This window comes from Rhincodon typus, chromosome 2, assembly GCF_021869965.1.
Source record: "Rhincodon typus isolate 14 chromosome 2, sRhiTyp1.1, whole genome shotgun sequence".
Lineage (NCBI taxonomy): Eukaryota > Metazoa > Chordata > Chondrichthyes > Orectolobiformes > Rhincodontidae > Rhincodon > Rhincodon typus.
In genome coordinates, this window is record NC_063333.1 from 29,741,359 (window position 1) to 29,762,289 (window position 20,931).

Below are 20,931 nucleotides of genomic sequence, written 5' to 3' on the forward strand. Positions count from 1 at the left end.
GTTACCCATCCCTGTTTGCCCAGAGAACAGTGTGGGGTCTGAAGTCACATGTAGGCCAGACCAGGTAAGAATGGTAGTTTCCTTCACTAAACAACATTAGTGAACCAGATGGATTTTTCTGACAATCAGCAATGGAATCATGGTCATCATTGGAGACTCAATTCCAGATTTTTTTGAATTCAAATTTTGCCGTCTGCTGTGGTGGGATTTGAACCTTGGTCTCTGGAAAATTAGCTGGGCCTTTGGATTAACATGCTACTGACAGTACCACTCGGCCAGAGTAGCATAGAAATATGTAAGGTGAAGCTAGAGAAGTGCATTAGGAAGAAAAGAGGGCAAGATGGAGTTAGATGCAAAGGATGAGAAAAGGCATTTGTGGAATATAAATGCTCACGTGGACTTGTTGGGCTGAATGGCTGTTTTTTGTCTGGAATCAGTTTTTTTAAATTCTCTCTTGCAATGAAATCATCAAGGAAAGATTATTAACTGTGCAAATGGAAGTTGTTATTAAATGCCTAATTGCTGCAATCAAAGCTCACAAGTATAAATCAGAATGACAATACCCATATATCTAATGTTTTCCCTCTGTCTTTCAGTTGGTCTTCATATAGGACGTTTCTGTGGACCTTATACTCCTGATCATATTCGGTCACGCACTGGAATTCTGTCTTTAACGCTGCACACAGATACTGCAATCGCCAGGGATGGTTTTTCTGCAAACTATTCCATTGTCCAGAGGAATTTATCTGAAAGTGAGTAAGAATTGCTTTCCCAACACAATCTATTTGGGTGGAGTTTAACTCTAACGTTCACTGTATTGGCGTGCTGAGTAAAATTGCACGAAAAATGTGCCATTGTCTTATTTATCCTTGGAAATGTACGTACAGTATTCATCTCAGACCACACTGAACTGTGTGTTACCAGAAATATAGACGTCAAGGTAAAATAAAATGCAATGATGTTGAACAACAATCTGTTTTTATTTGGCACCTTTACTGTTGTAAAATGCCCAAGTACAGTAGTGTAATCAGTCAGAATTTGAAGCTAGCCACAGAAAGGTGTTGAGGTCAAAACATTGATAGTTTGCAAGAAGGAGTTAGATATAGTTGTTAGGCCGAAAGAGATCAAAGGGGAGAAAGTGGGAACAGGGTATTGAGTTGGATGATCAACCATGATCATATTAAATGACAGTGCAGGCTTGAAGGGCCAAATGGCTTAACTCATTTTATTCTATATGTTTCTATGAAACAATGAAGGCAAAGTTAGAAAAGTGGGCAAAAACATAGTCCAAAGGCTGCTTATAAGGAGGATCCTAAAGGAAATCAGAGATGGGGAGAGGCAGAGAAGCTTAGCAAGTGTTCAATACTAGCAGCAATCTTAACCCCACCGTTGGAAACCCGTTGGATGTCTTGGTGTATGATTTTGGGTTTCCAGATTGCTTGGGAAGTAGTGTATATACAAGAGAGAGAGTTTTTATTACTGGTCTTTTCACGGTTGTATTTAGGTTTGTCCGCGCAAGAGCAATACTGGATATTAAATTGCAGGGAGTACTGTCAGGGTCTGCTGTGATGTGGATTACTATATATCTGTCACCACGTGTTTGGGAGTGGAAGCCCATGGTAGGTAACATTTCCTCCTTGTGTTTGGTGCGTACTGTAATAGTGAACTGGCAACTATATAACATCTTGCCGTATCCTGAGGGCAATGCAAATTAATTTTTAAAGACAGAATCCAGTATTGTTGTCTTGCAGGAGAGCATTGCAATTAATTAGCAATTAGTAAGCTTCCATAAGCTGCGCATGAGATGAATGGCCAATTACTCTGTTTTTGCTGATATTTGTTGAGAGAAAAATGTTGACCTGTTTTCCTCTCCTGTGGTGAAATCATTTGGATCTACTGGAATTTGCAGTAAGGGCCTTGGTTTAATGCCTCATCTGTAAGATATCACCTCCTGTGATAAAGCCACGGCATTCCATCTTGGAGCATTTTACCACCATAAAGGTGCTATATAAGGGCCAGTTGTTATTATTGCAGTGATGTTTGCAACAACAGTCATGGTTCATTACAGCAGCACAGTAACTGCCTGCTTTCCTTGCTTTTGTCCTGCTGTTCTCTGTCGAGTGTCCCAGGGGAAAATTGACGAAAAGCCTCTTAACGTAGGCCAGATTTGACAGCAAAGGCCAGGATTCGAAGCAGAATTTTACAGGCAGAAGCAGATGAAGTTTCAGATTCTGACAGTGTTAATTATGACTTTTATTGACCAAAAATTAAAGTGAAAGCTTTTAACACCATCGACCAGGAAGAACTGTTTCTTTTCTGACCACCAGCGACATACTGGATCATGCTGAAATGACAGAAACGGTGCAGATTGTACAAACAACCATTTCTGATGTGCAAGTCCAAATATCTGACAAATCAGCCCTTTGAAATTACATACTGTTGGGAATGACAATTTAAACATGTACCTTGAGCTGAGTCATTCTCAATATCATTAGAAGGTTTGTGTTACAGCATCATGTGGAGCATTTTAACGTTTATCCTTTAATTCTTTCTGTTTGATTTCTTTGGCACTTTACTGATCAGAACAAAGAGCATTTTACCACGTGTGGCTACTGTGCAATATGAACGCCATCTGTTTCTGTCATTCTGTTATTCACCGTAAAACACTTCTCTGTCTCAGGGTGGAGAAAGGCACAGAAAGAATTTTTGGCAATTTGCAATAAAAGCAGGAAAGAATGTTTCTGGGGAAGTGTAACATTAGTGGTGAAAAGACTAAGGGACTAAAAGCTGACATCACTGCTCGCAATATTGTGTGTACCTAGTTTACCGTTTAAAGCTGCAATATCCCTTTTCTAAGGAGCTACTGTCAGTTTCAGAGGTAATCTCAGATATGCCAAGGCAGACAATAATCTCTGTAAACAAAGATTTGATACATGCATGAAGAAAAGAGCATTTTTTCTGACACTTAAGCCAACATCTGGGCCTTATTCATTATTTCTGAGGAAAATATTACCGTACTTCTAAAGGAATTAAGTAGTGTTTAAAAAAAAACCTGAAGGCTCAGTTTGTAAAGCATTGATCCAAAAGGATTTGAGTTTCGTCTCCAGTATGTGTTGACTGGAACAGAAACAGAAAATGCTGGAGATATTTAGCAGGTCTGGCAGAATTTGTAGTGGGGAGAGAGAGAGAGAGAGAGAGAGAGAGAGAGAGAGAGACAGAGACAGAGACAGAGTTAACAGCATGGATTTTTGTTGAGTCAGGATGATATTGGAGCCCTTTAACAATAAGCAGGTCCTGATTCCTTGAACCTCAACTCCGTGCCTGGATTTTCTGATTACTGAGAGTGCCTTTTGGGGTGCAGGACTAGATCCACAGCAGACACTCTAACTGGCTGACCCCGTTGTGAAGTCAGGCCAGCTTTCGAAGGACTCCTGGTTCCAGGTTCCTTAGATACCACCAGACCTGTTGAGTATCTCCAACATTTGGTGTTAGCTCGGTCAGTAATAGCTGTGATACCATTGACTTCTTTGTGCCCTGATCTAAACAAGGATAAGTCATCTCAAGGTTCCTGCTGGCTCTGCTGGCTCTTTAAAATTGATATCTTATTTGTTTCACTTGGAAGATGCAATTAAATATTTCATACTATTGTACTTTTTTTAATTAATACAGATGTTTACTGTAATGAATCACTTGGCATGGAATCGGGCAAGATTCACGCAGATCAAATTTTGAGTTCCAGCAATTATAATTTCAACTGGTCCCCAGATAGATCAAGACTAAATTACCCTGAAAATGCATGGACACCATCTTCTGACTCCAGCAAGGAATGGATACAGGTAAACATAGTGGTGGGGTTGCATTTTCCACTGAATGGCATTCAGTTGATTGTTGTCATTGCCCATATGCTCAAACTTGAAAGCTTGTGACCGAGGAGAATGTTCAATATTTGACTGCAGACTAAATTACGTTTCTTCAACCTGAACATCAAACCAATCAGCTGGTTGTTTTCTCCCTGCAGCAGACATGAAGCCGGGGCAGGGGTAAATGCCACGAATATAATGCAGAATTTTGTGGGGAATTTTATTGCTCCGCTCCCTGGTCCTGTTACTGACCTGACTGACTTAAAGAGTCGTAGCAATAACTTGGGCAGTGAGAGTGGGACTTCAGCCCCTCTAACTGACTGGCTGCTCTAACCATCCCAGCAGGGCCAGGTTTCAATAGTGGCTGCTACTGGGACTGCAAGGAATCCCTGTGTTGAGGAGGGCATGGCTGTTGGAAAGAAGTAAGTCTGAGGTTTTGGGCGGGGAGGGCTATAAAAGCCTTTTGGTTGGGGATGGAGAGTGTGAGGGTTGGGGGGGCATGTGGGATGTGGCATGGTATGGCAGGATATGGAACTCCAGAGGACAAATGCAAAAGGAGAGACCAAATGTTTGAGAGGTAAGGCACAATGCAGTGGGCATGAACAGGTAGGCAAGTTTGGGAAGGCAATTTTTAAATATGCTTTTGAAAAAGGGGTCAAATCGTTTGCAGGGTGACCTGTGTGCATTGGAGGCAGCCACCCGTCCTCATTTTGTGAACCAATCCTTTTGTCACTGTATGAACACACCTTCTGTAGTCATAGAATCATAGAGCTTTACAGCTCGGAAACAGACCTTTCAGCTCAACTTGTCCAGGCCGACCAGATATCCTAAATTAATCTAGTCCCATTTGCTAGCATTTGACCCACATCCCTCCAAACCTTTCCTATTCATATACCCACCCAGATGCCATTTAATGCTGTAATTGTGCCAGCCTCCACCACTTCCTCTGGCAGCTCATTCCATTCACGCACCATCCTCTGCATGAAAAAATTGCCCCTTCGGTCCCCTTTTAAACCTTACAGAGGGGGCATGGATAAGGTGAATAGCAAAGATCTTTTCCCTAAGGCAGGGGTGTCCAAAACTAGAGGCCATAGGTTTGAGATGACATGGGAGAGATTTAAAGGGACCTGAGGGGCAACTTTTCCACACAGAGGATGGTACATGCACAAAATGAGCTGCCAGAGGAAGTGGTAGATGCTGGTACAGTTACGACATTTCAAAGACATTTGGACAGGTACTCGAGTGGGAAAGGTTTAGAGGGATATGGGCCAAACGCAGGCAAATGGGACTAATTTAGTTTGGGAAACCTGATTGGCATTGATGATTTGGACTATAGGGCTTGTTTCTGTGCTGTGTGATTCTATTAAGTGGGTTCTTTCCATGGTTAGTGGTATTTACATTCCAAATCAGATAGCTTAGGTGGATTTCTTGTTAACAGAAGAGCGGCTGAAAGAATATGAGAATAGGTTGAGTAAATGTAAATAAGATTATTGGCTGGTGTACAAGGTAAACACTATTCAAACTAGCTGGCCAAATCACATGTCTAGGTTATAACTTCAAGTGCAAAGCAATGTAAATTGTAAACTAACACTGACTTCAAAAGGCAACACTTGGCCTATGTGAATACAGAGGAGGGATGGAGACAGTGTAGTTTTCTGAGACTACTTTTCAGTGACACATTGTAGTGAACAACAGCTGTAATGAGCTTGAGGCCTGAGGTGAATTAACAAGTTTTACTGCTTAGATTTGAATGTGATTATACGTACATGACAAGCACAGTTAGAGGATGAAATACCAATAGTTTTTTTTTAATAAATTGTGCAGTGAAGAGGAATCCAAAAGATAATGGGCGATAACATAATATCTTTCTGCCTTTGCTGAAGAACAGACATTATTTCCACTGGGAATTTTTTATCTGAAAGTTCTTACGTTTGAAAGAGAAAAGCCGACATGCTGCTGTGAAGTTTCCAGGTATCAGTATCACAGCACAGTGAGGGTGAAACAAAAACAGAAGTTGCGGGAAAAGCTCAGCAGGTCTGTCAGTATCTGTGAAGAGAAATCAGAATTAACATTTTGGCTCTGGTGACCCTTTCTCAGAGGATGAAGTTCCTTACTTGGGGGGGGAATGCAGTGTGAGCGGGGGGGTATTCTTCCGATTATCTGCCCTAACTTGATGGCATTGTCGCACAATTTCAGAAAAATGGTGTTGACAGTCTTATACGGTCATTTTCCTCAGGGTTTGTTCAGTTTCTGCACTGAGGTAGTGTTGGTTAATCAAGAGAACAGTCCTGAAAATTCACATCTAACATGTGTGAGCACAAGGAATCTTCTTTATAGATAACATAGCAGGAACTAGTGACGCCATCACTTTCATCATTGTAGCCTGGCTTCAGTTATATTTTAATAATCATTGAAATTATATATATTTGAAAAAAGGATTGTATCTGTTCACAATTTCTTTTAACAGTCTTGCGTTCACTGTGGCAGTCCAATAGTGAGGGTTTTGTTAGAAGCTGCTGTTGGACTGATCCTGAAATCCAGCCTGTTCTGAATCTTGGGTAACCGCAGCCCTTTAAATCCTTCTGAAACAGCTTTGTTATCATAAATAGTGCAATTCTCACAAATAGTCTCCCCATGAATAGGTTGGTCATTTTTTACATTGTTCTAAGCAATTTCATAGAGAAAAATAAATGTATTTTTAATATATAAATATCTCAAAGAATCATAATAGTCATAATGTTGCAGCCAGTTCTAATGCCCAGAACAAATCATCTGTCAGGGTAAGAGGTCCCACATCTGGTTTTACTCTAAGGTGCAATTCTGCTTTTTCTATTGAATTTATAATTTAAAGCACCATTATTATTAATCCTTTACTGGAGGCCCAAGGAAAGGTAAACATAAAATTCATTACAGAATCATTGTACATTAATTTTAATTTGAAGCTGTATTTGATATGCCAGAGGATTATCATTTCTTTGCAAAAAAAAAAGGATGCAGTGTTCCATTAAACTGACTTTTTAATTTGTTACGCCTTTTCTCGTTTCTCACATGTGCAAAACATGCAGTTGTGGGACTGCAGTTTACCATCTGCACCAACACTGTTTAAAGGGATACTGACTTGATGAAAAACTATTTGTCATCTCTTTTTAAAATTTGTCTACAAATACACAGGTAATTGTATAATGGTTACAGCACAGATGGAGGTCATCGGGCCAGACCCATTCATGCCAGCTCTCCACAAGTGTAACTCAGCCAGTGTCACCCCTCCCACCATTTTCCCCAAAACATTTTAATGTTAGATGTTCATCCACTACTTTCTTGAAATACATTTCTTGCCTCCATCATTGTATCAGGCATTGCATTTCACATCTTATTCATCAGGGTAAAAAAGTATTCCTGTGCCAGCTTCTGTTCTTTTGACAACCACGTTAAATCTGTGTCACCTGGTTCTTACTGCCCCTGCCAATAGAAGCCATTCTCCCAGTCTGCACAGCTTAGATCACGTGATTTTGAATGCCTCCATCAAATCTCATCACAATCTTCTCTAACAGAACAGGGCCAGCCTCTCCAAGCCGTGGTGTAACCTCAGCCTCTCATTCCTGGAACCATTTTGATAAATCTTTTGGGGACCATCTCTAAAACCATCATGGCTGTCTTCAGGTGTGAGATGTTGACAGTTGAAGTGTTTCACAAATGTTCGTCCTTGCTTCTTTCTTGTCTTTTTGTGGTCTGTGCCTTGATTCTTAAAGCCCAGAATCCCCTCTGAGCAGTCTGCCCTGCTGCCTTTAATGATTTGTGAAGATAAACCCACTGATGCAATCACACAGATCACATGCAAATACATGAAAAAATTTTTCTTGGATAGTTGTGAGTATTACAAGAAAGACCAGCATGTGGTGCCCCTAGGAAGATGGTCTTAGGCTACCTTCTAGAACTTCTGTAGTGTGTTGGCTGAATATATACATTAATGCTGTTTGAGAGTAAAATTTTGACCCAGAGACAATGTAACATCACCTTGAAACATCTTCTAAAACTCCTCACCCTCCCAATTATTCAAACACCTCTTCGTGAACATTGATTACTTACATGAAAAAAGGACACAATAAATATAAAACAGTGTATCCAATGTACTTCCTTTCATCTGAAAAGATCTTAAAAGAGACCACCTTCCTTTTATCAGCCTGTCTGTGCCACACCTTTGAATAAAGAATATCTTTAAATGTCTGCGACAAATTTTCTGTTTCAAGTAGTTTTTTTTTAGAAATGCATCAATGCTGTGGAGGTTCAAAGAAGTAAGCTGGTGCTGTGAGGTGAAGAATGGTGTTTGTGCATTGATCAGAAGCAGTATGATCTTCCAGTAATAACGGTGCCAGTGGAGTCAAGATATCATCTTAGAGAGGTTTTACACAAAGGAGTTTAAAATCTTCCAACTTCCTTTTGAATTCTAATGCCTACCTGGCACCTGTGTGCTTTTAGACTCGGTCATTATCTGCTGTAATTTAGCATTTAGTTTGAATATTGTTAAAAGCCCATTTCTGAAGAAGGGTCCTGACCTGAGACGTCAACTTTCCTGCTCCTCTGGTGCTGCCTGGCCTGCTGTGTTCCTCCAGCTCCACACTGTGTTAACTATAAAATAAAGCATGTCTTCCATTGGCATTTGGGGCCCCTGGAAAGCTTTTGAGGAGGACAGGCTTTGGTACCTGTTCCATCGGTAATAAATTAATTTAGAGGGAACTCTACTTAGAATAAGACTGGACCTAACACCTATTTTTGATGGCCACCTGAGATGCCTGCAAGGCTACCCACATCAATCTCACAGAGCCTTCAGTGCTGATAAAATCTGAAACTTAACTGCTCTGCAATTGTCTTTTTTTCTTTAGTTTTCTTCCCAGCAATAGGTGCTGTTGCTACCCCAATATATTTAGATCCCTTTCTTTTGAAGTAGACCATTTGCAAAATTATTTGGGGTAACGTGCAAAGGCTCTTTGGATTGGATCTCTTTGGAATTCTTTGGCAGAATTTATTCAAACATCTTCAAACATCAATGGCCACTCGTGATAAGTGAAAGATAAAGACCAATGTTAAGAGTTTGATATCCGATAGCTTCTATAACTAGGCTGCACAAAGGGGACACCATATCTTTAAGGATTGTGAACCCGACATGTGCAGGAATTTGATACAGCTGGAATGCTTTCAGACAGCAGGATGCTGGATGTTTGAGGAAATCCCAAGTTGATATATTCTGACATCCAGATGAATCTTGTTTCCTACAACAGTGGAATTTTGGAAGAAATAAACTTTCCCAGTTATTCCTTTTAGCTACAGCACATTATAGCTTTTCATATTTTGCAAGCAATTTTCATGCATCATGCAGACATTGGTGCTGGGTCCCCTGTTGTTTGTCATTTATATGAACAAGTTGAATGGGAATGTAGGAGACCATGGTTGGTAAGTTTGCAGATGACACCAAAATTGATGGCATAGTGGACAATGAAGAAGGTTGTCTAACATTACAAAGGGATTGTGATCAATTGGGCCAATGGGCTGAGGAGTGTCAGATAGAGTTTAATTTGGATAAATACAAGATATTGCATTTTGATAAAGCGAACAAGGGCAGGACTTGTACAGCTAATGGTAGGGCCCTGAGTAGTGTTGTCAAACAGAAGGGTCCAGAGGTTCAGGTACATAGTTCTTTGAAAGTTGCATCACAGGTAGACGGGGTGGTTAGGAAGGTATTTAGCACATTTACCTTTATTGCTCAGACTATTGAGTATAGGAGTTGGGACGTCATGTTGAGGTGGTGCAGGACATTGTAGTACTGTGTACAGTTCTGATCGCCCTCTAATAAGTAGGATATTATTTAAATGGAGAGGGGTCAGAAAAGATTTACCAGGATGTTGCTGGGACTAGAAGGTTTGCGTTATAGGGAGAGGCTGGATAGTCTGGGACATTTTTCACTGGAACATAGGAGGTTGAGGGGTGGCCTTATAGAGCTTTATAAAAACATGAACAGGCACAGATAAGGTGAATAGCCAAGGTCTTTTCCCCACGGTGAGGAAGTTCAAAACTAGGGATTAAAACTAAATTTTAAAGGGACCTGAGGGACAACTTTTTCACAGAGGGTGGTTTGTATGTCGAATGAATTGCCAGAGGGAGTGGTAACTGCAGGTACAGTTACAACATTTAAAAGACATTTGGACAGGTACATGAATAGGAAAGGTTGAAAGGGGTATGGGCCAAATGCAGGCAAGTGGGACTAGTTTAATTTGGGAAAGTTGGTCGGCATGGATGAGACAGACCAAATGGTCTGTTTCCATGTTGTATGACTGTATGTATGTTTATTCTGGTGGGTGTTTATGAATTTGATCCTTTAAGGAACACTTTTAGAGAGTCAGGTACTCTTTATTCTTCTTTTCCTCACTCTTGGAAGAACACACACTTCTCACTAAGCAAAGACCCGCGACCTTGTCTCCACCCCTTCAGTAATGTGCTTTCAATTGCTTGTTGGGAATGGACAGGAACAGACTGATTGATTGATTTATTGTCACGTGTACCGAAATACAGTGAAAAGCTTTGTTTACGAGCAGTACCAGCAGATCATATTAAGCAAAGGATGTACAGATCAAAAAGACTTAGATAGAGGCATACAGGTTACATTGCACAGGGCATGATCTAGGTAAGATCAACGTTAGCAAGATCAGTGTTATTTGAGGCTAGACAGTCCATTCATTAGTCTGATAGCAGCCCGGAAGAAGCTGTTCCTGAACTTGCTGGTACGTGTGTTCAGGCTTCTGTATCTTCTACCTGCCGGAAGAAGTTGTAGGAGGTCATTACCGGGTTGCAATGGGTCTTTGATGATGTTGGCCACCTTTCAGCAGCAGCGAGCTGTATAAATGGAGTCCATGGATGGAAGATTGGCTTCTGTGATGGTCTGGGCTGTACACACCACTTTCGTAGTTTCCTACGGTCCTGGGCAGAGCAGTTTCCATACCAGGCCATTATGCACCCAGACAGTATGCTTTCAATGGTGCATCTGTAGAAGTTGGTGAGGGACCTTATGGATATGCCAAATTTTCTGAGCTACCTGAGGAAGAAGAGGTGTTGACTCCCAAATGTACGTGGGAAGCCCAGGACAGGTTGTCAGTAATGTCACTCTGAGGAACTTGATGCCCTTCACCCTCTCAACCTCAGTTCCATTGATGTAGATGGGGGTGTGTTCTCCTCCTTTCTTTCTGAAGTCCATGATCAATTTAGTTTTGCCAACATTGAGAGACAGATTGTTTTTATTGCGCCATGACACCAAGCCCTCTATCTCCCTTCTGTAGTTTGACTCGTTGTTGTTAGATATCCGTCCCAGTATGGTGGTGTTGTCACCGAATTTGTAGATGGTGTTCAGAATTTGGCAACACAGTCATGGGTGTACAGGGAGTACAGTAGGGGGCTGAGGACGCATCTCAAGGTGCTCCAGTGTTGAGTGTTATTGTGGAGGAGGTGCAGTTACCTATCCTCACTGATTGTGGCCTATGGGCCAGAAAGCTGAGGATCCAGCTGCAGAGGGCAGAGCCTAGACCAAGGTCATGCAGTTTTGAGATCAGTCTGGAGGGGAGAATGGTGTTGAAGGCGGAATTGTAGTCAAAGAGCAGGAGTCTGACGCAGGTGTCTTCGATGTCTAGATGTTTCAGGGATGACTGCAGGGCTGGGGATATGGCATCCGCTATAGACCTATTACGTCGGTAGGCAAATTGTGGCGAATCGAGGCAGGCTGGAAAAGAGGAGTTGATGTGGGCCATGACCAACCTCTTGAAGCACTTCATATTATTGAGGTCAGAGCCACTGGGCGGTAGTCATTAAGGCACATTGCATGTGCTTTCTTAGATACGGGGATGATGGTGGTCTTCTTAAAGCAGGTGAGGACTTTAGCTTGTAGGAGGGAGAGGTTGAAGATGTCAGTGAATACCTCTGCTAGTTGGTCTGCACAGGATCTGAGTGCTTGGCTGGGGACATCGTCCAGGCCCGTCACTTTCCTTGGGTTGAGTCCCGGGAAGACCTGTCTGTTGATTCAGCACTTGCTGATGTCCATCTTTTGTAACCGAAGTCAGAGACTTCATTCTCGTAGACGATGGTGCTCTTTCTAAGTGTGAAGGATCACAGATATGAGCCCATATTGTAACACATCACCATGCGATAGATGACTTGTATTGCATTTTCAATGTTTCAAAAACATCATAATAATGGAGAGGTTTTTGACTTCCTAGTAGCACAGAAATTATACAGGTAAAATTTTATTTCATATTAAATCAGTTTAAGTTTCAGTACAAAAAACCCGGAAAGCTGTAGTAATCCCAGCCCTTTGAGATCGATGCAGAACTTCGGACTTCCTTTGGCTTGACTGGGCTATTCGACAGTACAATGCATCATTGAAATGCCACTGTTTGGGAAGCACTTCTTTGGTTGAAGGAATTGAGAGGAATTGAGAGGGAAATAAATGATTACAACTAGATTAAAAGACCCCAGAAAAACAGATTCAAAGAATCATTCATCATTAGAGTCCATTCAGCCCATATGTCTTTTCCCCTCAGCTATTGTTTCTTTTCCACATATATAGTCAACTACCATTTGAAAGTTATCACTGAATCTGTTTTCAGGCAGTGCATTCCAAATTGTAGCTGCTCCCTTGGTAGTAGAAGTTCTGTTTTTTTTTCCACAGCTGTTGCTTTGAATCATTGCCTGATCGAGGGGCCTGGCACCAGGAAGATGGTAGGGGTGCTTTGAGGCAGGGGCTTTCACTGAACGCCACCCCCTGTCCTTGCTGCTGAATCTCTACCTTTTCCCGGCCTGTGCCATATGATACGCACCCAGGGTCAATATATCAGGGGAGGCAATAGCTTAGTGGACTAGAAATCAAGAGACGCTCATCAGCAAAGCCCACATATATTGATCACTTTTCAGTGTTTATATTTCAACTCCACTCACTTCATGATCAACATACTGCAGCTGTACTATCTACAGAATGTCATATAACGATTCGCAAAGATTAGTTCCACAGCATCTCCCAGTCCCAAGCCATCTATCATTGAAAGGAGCAAGGGAGTCAGGCTCCTGGGAACACATCAGCTGCATATCCCTCTCTATAAAAACACCATCATGTCTCGAACACATAATTGCCAGTCCTTCAATATCATCAGATCTCGTCCCTGGAATTCCCTAGGTTGGTAGCAGCATTGGCACAAGGATTTGTCACAATTCCTTGTGATGGTCCGTCACTAGCCACCCAAGAATATGGAGGTACGGTCTTGAAATTCAGCTCAGATGGCAAGATCTTACTTCACAAGATCAAAAGAAAAATACCTTTTTCAAAGGTCACAAATAGAGATTGAAATACCACGTTGCAAATAGTGCAAAAGATACAGCGCATGCTTTGAAACAAAAAGATGTCATGGTTTCCAAGACGTCAGTGCATCATTAGAGACTTCAAGCAGAGCAAACGCTGTCAGTGATTCCCTGCTGAGGTGTTAACTCCACTTTCATCCACCCACTGGCTGTTCACTATGTTCTTCATAATTTGGTCAATAAATAGAAAGAGGCCTTGAGGACAAATTGTTTTGTAAATGCAACTCCAATTTGTTGCATTTTGGATTGGCAAAAACGGGTCAGGAGTCAAAGAGGAACCTGTGACCTATTCATCCACCCACCCAGCTGAAAAAATAATGCAGTTGTATATTTGGCTGCAGTTGTTAACAGTTAACAACACAATCTCGGTGACTCAGACAATACTGGAAGGAGTACATTCCTTCTTCAATTTAATTGTCTTGTATGAACTTCCTGATTTTAATTTTGTGACCTGCTTTTGAACAGGTGAAAGCACTAAAGTCAAACCACACCAAGAAAATTCGGCATGCAAGAAAGAACTCTTCCAAAAATCAAAATACAAAACGGAGCCCTGCTCATACCTGAGTGACTACATAAAAGTTAACTGCCGTGTGGCGCCACTATATAAAAAAGCTTTTGCCGCAGTATCTACTGTGTCAAAGTGATGGATTATCCACTTGACTTAACCATAAATATCTTTATTAGTTCCTATTGTACTACACTTACATTTCTGTTCCCCTGCTTTACAAAAGTTGAGATCCAAAGAAAACCTTGCATCCTTTTGCATTTGTTGTTTGGGCTGCGTGCCCTTTTGCAATCCAGTTGGTCAACTGTATGTCGCAACTTGAACCCTGTAAAGGAAAGGAATCAGTAGCATTTATGTTTCATTTCCCTTGTATGTGAATTCAAATGATGACCAGATGTGTGACTTGTACAACTTAGCTATAAGCGAAGACTCCCACTAAACTCCTTCACAGGCCAAATTCAATCTGCATTTTCCTAACACTATTTTAATTGAAACTTTATGTTGAATCATATGTCTCAGCTATGTGAAAGGCAAATGAAGTTTACAACAGTGACTGAAAGCAAATAAAAACTTTACAGTGCACCTCTGTAAATACGTTGGTGCACTTATAGCTACATTGTAATATGAAAGTCACATTTTTGTTTCCCATGCCCTTTTCTTGAGTTCCCTATGGCCACGATCCACTTTATTGTTCTTCCCCTAACTCAAGGGGAGAGCTGATTAGAACTAGGCTTCTCTGTAGCTGTTGTTATTATGGAGCTTATTTGCTCATCTGCTTAAATAAGTCTTTTAATTTAAACAAGACAGACATGAAACGAAATTACTTTAATAGTAGGATTTCTAGCTAAATTTTTGGAATGTGCCTTTCCTTTTGAGTTCATGAGCTTCGTGCATCGATAGATGAGCAAGACAACAGGTTAAGACGGGAGCTTCTCACTGGCTGAAAATCTCAAATGACCACCTTGCTTATATATTTGGGAGAAGGCTTAACCCACGGGACATTGATGTCCATTCAAAAAAAATTCTTGGAGCACCCTCAGAATTGACAAACAAGGGAACTGTGAATTCACAAATAAATAAACCTGGGGTTCCAGTGAATAAACCATACCATTACAGAAACATAAACGACTTTGCACAGCAGCTCTCTGCATATTTGACCGTTGTACACATGCTGCAGCAAGCATACATAAAGAATGAATTCTTATTTCTGAACCGCCAGCCAGTTCTGTTTTAATATTTAAAATTTCACTTGAAACATTAATGAGAACTGGCACCTTATTAATATGTTTCTTCACCAGATGACTAGTACTGTTGTGTGATGTAACACATTACATTAATCTCTCTAACAAGCTCTGACTGACTGCATTTCAATGCTGCAGGTGGACCTGGGTTTCTTGCAGCACGTTTCTGCCATAGCAACGCAAGGTGCTGTCTCCAGAGAAACTCAGCGGGAGTACTTTATCAAAGCGTACAAAGTGGATGTGAGCTCCAATGGTGAAGACTGGATAACTGTGAAAGAAAGGGGTAAACAAAAGGTATTTTGTTTCAAACAAACGTACGTTGCAAATATGTCAACAAAAGTGCTCTTTTGGGAATTAACGGCATGATTAAAAAGTTGTTATTTGATTTGTTTGTTACTTGACATCCTTTAATTTTAGAAGACACAACTAATTTTTAATTCTTGTCTGAAGGGAGCATGAGTTGTGGCTCCTTTAAGTCCTGAATTAAAGTTACCTGCCAGAGTTAGAAAAGTCCAATAAATTTGACCTACGAAGCTAAAATTCTCCAGACTCCCGTGTTAGAAAAGATCACATATTGGAGCTAAACAAGCAGAAAAGATCATTCAAATGTGCAGGCTTTTTTTGAGCTAATGATATATGAATAAGGGACTTGCATGAAGCAGGTGAATTAGGTTTCCACACCAGTCCTTCCCTTGACAGCGCAGGCCTAATGTCTAAGCACAATTATCCACAGTTGAATGGACTCCATTTTTATGATTTATGGCGGCTGTATTCTTTTACAGTGTGGACTTTGAGATAGAAGATGTGTGAAAATGTAAATATTAGCCACAAAATTATCACAAAGACACCCCTTATAACATTAGGCAACAGCCTAAATAGCAACATAGAAAATAGGAACAGGAGTAGGCCATCCAGCCCTTCGAGCCTGCTCTCCTATTCATTATGATCATGGCTGATCATCCAACCTAGTACCCTGTTCCTGCTTTCACACAATACCCTTTGATCCCTCTAATACTAAGAACTGTATCTGACTCCCTTCTTGAAAACATTAAGTGTATTGGCCTCAACAGCTTCCTGTAGCAGAGAATTCCACAGTGTCACCAATTTCTGGGTGAAGGAATAAGAGCTCATTCTTCTCGAATGCTGCTAGCTATGATCCCAGCTGATCTTGCTACCGGATACATCAGATCCCAGAATAAAATCTGCTTGATTTTTTTTATTTAATGGCGAAACATCCCCTGAAAGATAGGCACTCAAAGCTGCAGCTTCTCTCTATTAATAAAACAGAATTTTGTTACACAAAGGGATAAAAATAAATAAAAAAATGAACCAAGCTAATTTCCTTGCATTTGTATCACATTAACATCCTACCTTGTTTTATTTATACACCAACCTCCAATTCTCCTGTCCTTCACCAAGAAACTGGAGGGCACTGAGATATAAGTTGGAGTGGCAGCTTTCCAATGCTGCTGGGGGTCACCATCCAACTGTGGCTTCACCACAACACTCCTTCATGGTCCATGCTCGCCATCTAACCAACTCTTCTTACGGGCAAATTGGCATTGACAAACCACCATCCTTACCATGTCTGCTCTTGGACCAAATCTCTCTCCACACCGCTAGTGGTAATATCACCAGGGGAGGCCAATGTTCTGGGTTCATGGGTTCAAATCCTACCATGGTAGATGATGAAGTATGAATTCAATAAAATCTGGAGTAAGAAGTTGGTTTAATGATGACCATGTGGCTGCTGTTGATTGTTATAAAAACCTACCCGGCTCACTAATGGCCTTTCAGGGAAGGAAATCTTTAATCTTTATCCAGTGTGGCCTACAGCTGATTCCAAACACACAGCAATGTGATTCACTTTTCACTGACCTCTGGGCAATTGGAATGGGTGAGAAATGCTGGCCTGGACAACGATGCCTACGTCTCATGAAGGAATTTCTTTTAAAAGTGCCAGGTATTTACATTTTGGGTCTAGTCTGGCTGTGACTTGTGGTGTGGCCTCCCATGGCAGTTGGCTGGAAACAGGAGAGCACCCCCCTTCCCCACCCCATCCACCAGCACACTTTGGTCCTTGTCCACCAAGCAGGGACTGAGCTTCCCTGAGCTCTGGGCCATGCCCTGTGTGATGTTTGAGCAACACAGCGAGAGGCTCAGTTCCTGCCTTGCTGTTTCTGAAGCTGGGGTTGTAACTATGGCAGCAGAGGCCTGAAAGCCAGTAAGATCCGAGCAGCGGTGAACACTTCTGGCTGTCCAGCCTCGTGATTCCCAGGAAAGGTACCATGTTGCATAATAATTGGGGTGAGGAGTGGAAGGTTGTTTGGAAGATTTGCTTCAAGCCATGGCGGACTGGGCATGATGAATCCTATTCGACAAAACACTGACCTGAAAATGGGAAAACTCTGCCCAACAGCTTCACAATATTTGATTGTTGGAAATTCCTTTTTGTCCAGTTCTGGTTGTCAGACAAGCAGTCTAATAATTCAGTAGAGGAAGGTAGTCGAGAGAGGTGCTTGTGAGCTCAGGCTGCTTGTCGTCAATATATGTATGTCCCTATAAATTTTTGTACAATTGGTAAACGATCCCCTGTTCCCATAATCTGCAATGGTTACCTCCTCGGCACTCCCCTGCTCACAAAACCATCGTTAAATTTGATTCTTTCCATTTGTGAAGGTCAGTCATATTTAAACTTGCATATGCAACAAACATCTATCATGCAAATCATTATCCTGTAAGGTAATCAGTAATTGTTGTGACTTTAATATTCAACTGAAAATGTTAATCATAAATCCTAACTCACCTTCAGTCCTAACTCTAAATCCATGGGAACTGCAGCAAAGTCTTTTCAGTTGATGCCATACTTAACTAACTCAGTCTCTCTCATCAGATCATGTGTTTATGCGTTGGATTTTGCCAATATTTTTGGAATAAACTAATTAGAAAGGAATGAGGAGATTGATTATGTAAGAATGTAAGAAGGGGCTCTGATTAAGCGTGACAAATGCATTTAGTTCCCCTTCAGTTCTCCCCTCTTGTGCATCCTTAGTTTTCTTCACCACAGGTAGTTGTGTCTTTATCTGCCTTGGCCCTAAACTGTGGAATTCCCTCCCAAATCCTCTCCACCTCTCTCTATTTTTTTTGTTAACATGCCCCTTATCATCCTTGGCCAAGCATTTCGTCACCTATATTAATACCTCCTTAGGTGGTGTCAGGGTTCCTTTGATAATCATTCCTGTGAAACTTCTTTGATGATAAAGGCTCTACATTTTTGTTGGAAGCCATGTCTAGCCAGTCATTAAAGATTTTTTTTGAAGTTTCATGTCAATGTCACGCTCAAAGGGGAGGATGTGGAGTCATTGTAATGTCACCGGACTAGCAATCCTGAACTCCAGGCTAATGCTCGGGACAATTGGTTCGAATCCCACAATGGCAGTTGGCAAAATTTCAATTCAATAAAATCTGGAATAAAGAGCTGGCCTAATAGCGACTGTGTAATCACTGTTGTAAAAACTCATCTAGTTCGCAAATTTCCTTTGGGGAAAGAAATCTGCCATCATTCTCTGATCCGGCCTACATGTGACACACAGCAATGTGGACAATTCTTAACTGCTCTCTGGGCAATTAGGGATGAGCTATAAATGCTGGCTTGGCCAACAATGCCCACATCCCATGAACATTTTTAACCATGGTGAAGTCTGCACATTCATCTGAATTGATGCCCCCATGCAACCAACCCCAGGAAGTTGCTAGCTGGTTTGATTCTCAGCTCCTTCTTGTTCATTAAATGTGGCAGTTAATGCTGATCATATATATTGCACTATGAGAACTCAGGTAGAATCTCCTTTTATAAACAAATGAAGAAACCTGCAATAATTGAGACTTGAACAGTTCTCGCAAGACAAAATGGGAAAAGACAATTCTGATTTTCTGACCTTTTGGTCCTCTGTATTAGCCAACGCAAGACAGTTTTGTTTGTAAGCATAGAACTAGCAGCCACAGTTTAGTAAAGCTAATCCCTAACACGGAGACTAGTTCAAACAAGGTTGCTCTATTTCTGGTAGTACATCACCTTCAGGCTTTCTGTGTCCATGAACACCACTTGATTTGAAAACCAGCCTCTGGAGACCAAACATGACATGAAAGGAACAATATCAAACCCATGGGACCTGGAATGGGGTCCAGATGTCAGACAATCAAGGAAGAATTTAACAAGTTTAAACATATATTTTGGCAAGACTTGTGCAGCTACAATTTCTTATACTCCAGAGATAAGAATACGGATAGGTCTCGAATTCACCCTAAAATTCTTTAAATTGTCAGTATCTTGTTACACTGTGTTACATACATGTATATTGTAGGAACATTACCTCATTGGTGGGCCATGTATGGGTTTCATTTTTAAGACTGAGAATTCTGTCATTTTGATCTACAGCAAAGAACATTCAGTCAACTTAATTTACAAGAGTTGTTCACACTTCCTTTCTGCAAACCAAGAATCCATCAGATTTCTCATATGAGAACATTAACAAGGAACATTTGCTGAAGAAAAGTGGCCTAATTTAAAACTGATCGCACTTCTACAATACATACCTTGGAAATGACAGTTCCAATATCAGTCAGCAGGTGCTTAATCCATTCACATGGCCTCCCTCTGTTTGCTGTTCTAACAGACGCGTTAACATGTAAAATAATCTGAAGTCCTAATGTGAATCATTAAACAGATCATTCGCAGATCCTTTCAGTTGAATAAACTCTTGCCACCTGTAAACCCTTGAATTAGATGTAATTAAATGAAGGGTAGTCTCGACTGAAATGCTATGTGAAGTAAAGAGTTATTACCAAAATGTACCTTAAAATAGTTTAAAAATTCTGGTTCTATCATCTTGGATGTTGAAAGCTTTCATGGGAATTTCAGGACCACTTTATTGTGCAGAAAGATTCAAGGTAATAGTTTTAATCAATTTGGATTGTTTTCAAACAAATCATTATGAAATGGTAATTGTTTCAAACAATTACAAAGTTTGGAGTCGGTACCTCTTTGTGAAGTTCACTCTATCTGTAGTGGAATATGAAAATGCTTCTGTCATATTGATGTTAGCAGAGAAAGAGCACCTCAGAGGCAAAAGGGCAGCTGAAGAACTCCCTGATTGTCTCTTTTGAATGTTGAATATTTGGATCTTCCTTAGTCTGCAGAGGAAACAGTTTGAGCCTTATTTTAATAGCTCATCCAAAGGATGTACCAACTTAACACTTCCTTCATTGGCAGCAGCAGTGACTGTCCTTTGATTCGAGGATTACACCTAGTCATGAGTTTACTAAATAGACTACATAGGCCAATTCTCAACCTGCAGATCTTTGGAAATGTGGGCCAAGATTTCCCACAAGGCATTGGGATCTAGAGTGCAGGAGTTGCTCTGTGACACCGCTCTGCCCTATCGTTAAGATGCTGTGACTCCAAACGTGAGGTAGTTTGATGAACAAGTCACCATTTTGAAAGATTGTTGGCAATCTCTTTCCCGTCATTAATGGCAACGCTGCCACCATCAAGGAGAGCTGCAGAGAATCATTGATGTGTTTTCTTCATTTTCCCACTGGAACACAGTCCATTTGAGAATTCAAAAAGGACGACTCAGCGGGGGAAGAAACCTTTTGACTAGGCAGACTCACTAACCAGTCCATCATTGTTGATTTTACAAGAGTTTTGCCTGAATGGAGCTAGATTCAAGAAGGATCAAGCATTTGATCCTTCCATTGAATCTGGAGAATGTGGTGATAATATTGCTGGTGGCACTTCACCAGCACTCTTATCGCTCGCTGATATGCAATCTAGTTTTCACGGCAGTACATGAGTGTGATGATGACAACTGTCCGTATACTATGACTTTTGTTGACTTGCTGAAGTCATTGTTGTCAAATACACTGCAGTAGT

General features: G+C 41.1%; 1 protein-coding gene and 1 long non-coding RNA gene across 6 annotated transcripts in view; one reads left to right on the top strand and one right to left on the bottom strand.

Annotated features, from left to right (window-relative positions):
* The window catches only part of nrp1a (neuropilin 1a), a 174,592-nt gene that overhangs the window by 98,985 nt on the left and 54,676 nt on the right, over positions 1-20,931 (top strand). For all 5 annotated transcript variants that reach the window (XM_048617075.1, XM_048617056.1, XM_048617070.1 and 2 more), the window contains exons 5-7: positions 597-752; positions 3,670-3,836; positions 15,135-15,290. In XM_048617075.1, coding sequence (XP_048473032.1) covers positions 597-752; positions 3,670-3,836; positions 15,135-15,290 — 479 coding nt within the window. The remainder of the gene's footprint in view (positions 1-596; positions 753-3,669; positions 3,837-15,134; positions 15,291-20,931) is intronic.
* LOC125487088 lies at positions 11,825-19,653 on the bottom strand. The gene is made up of 3 exons (XR_007265640.1): positions 19,593-19,653; positions 13,956-14,080; positions 11,825-11,991 (listed from the first exon to the last, which is right to left on the bottom strand). It is a non-coding gene; the product is annotated as an uncharacterized LOC125487088 (long non-coding RNA).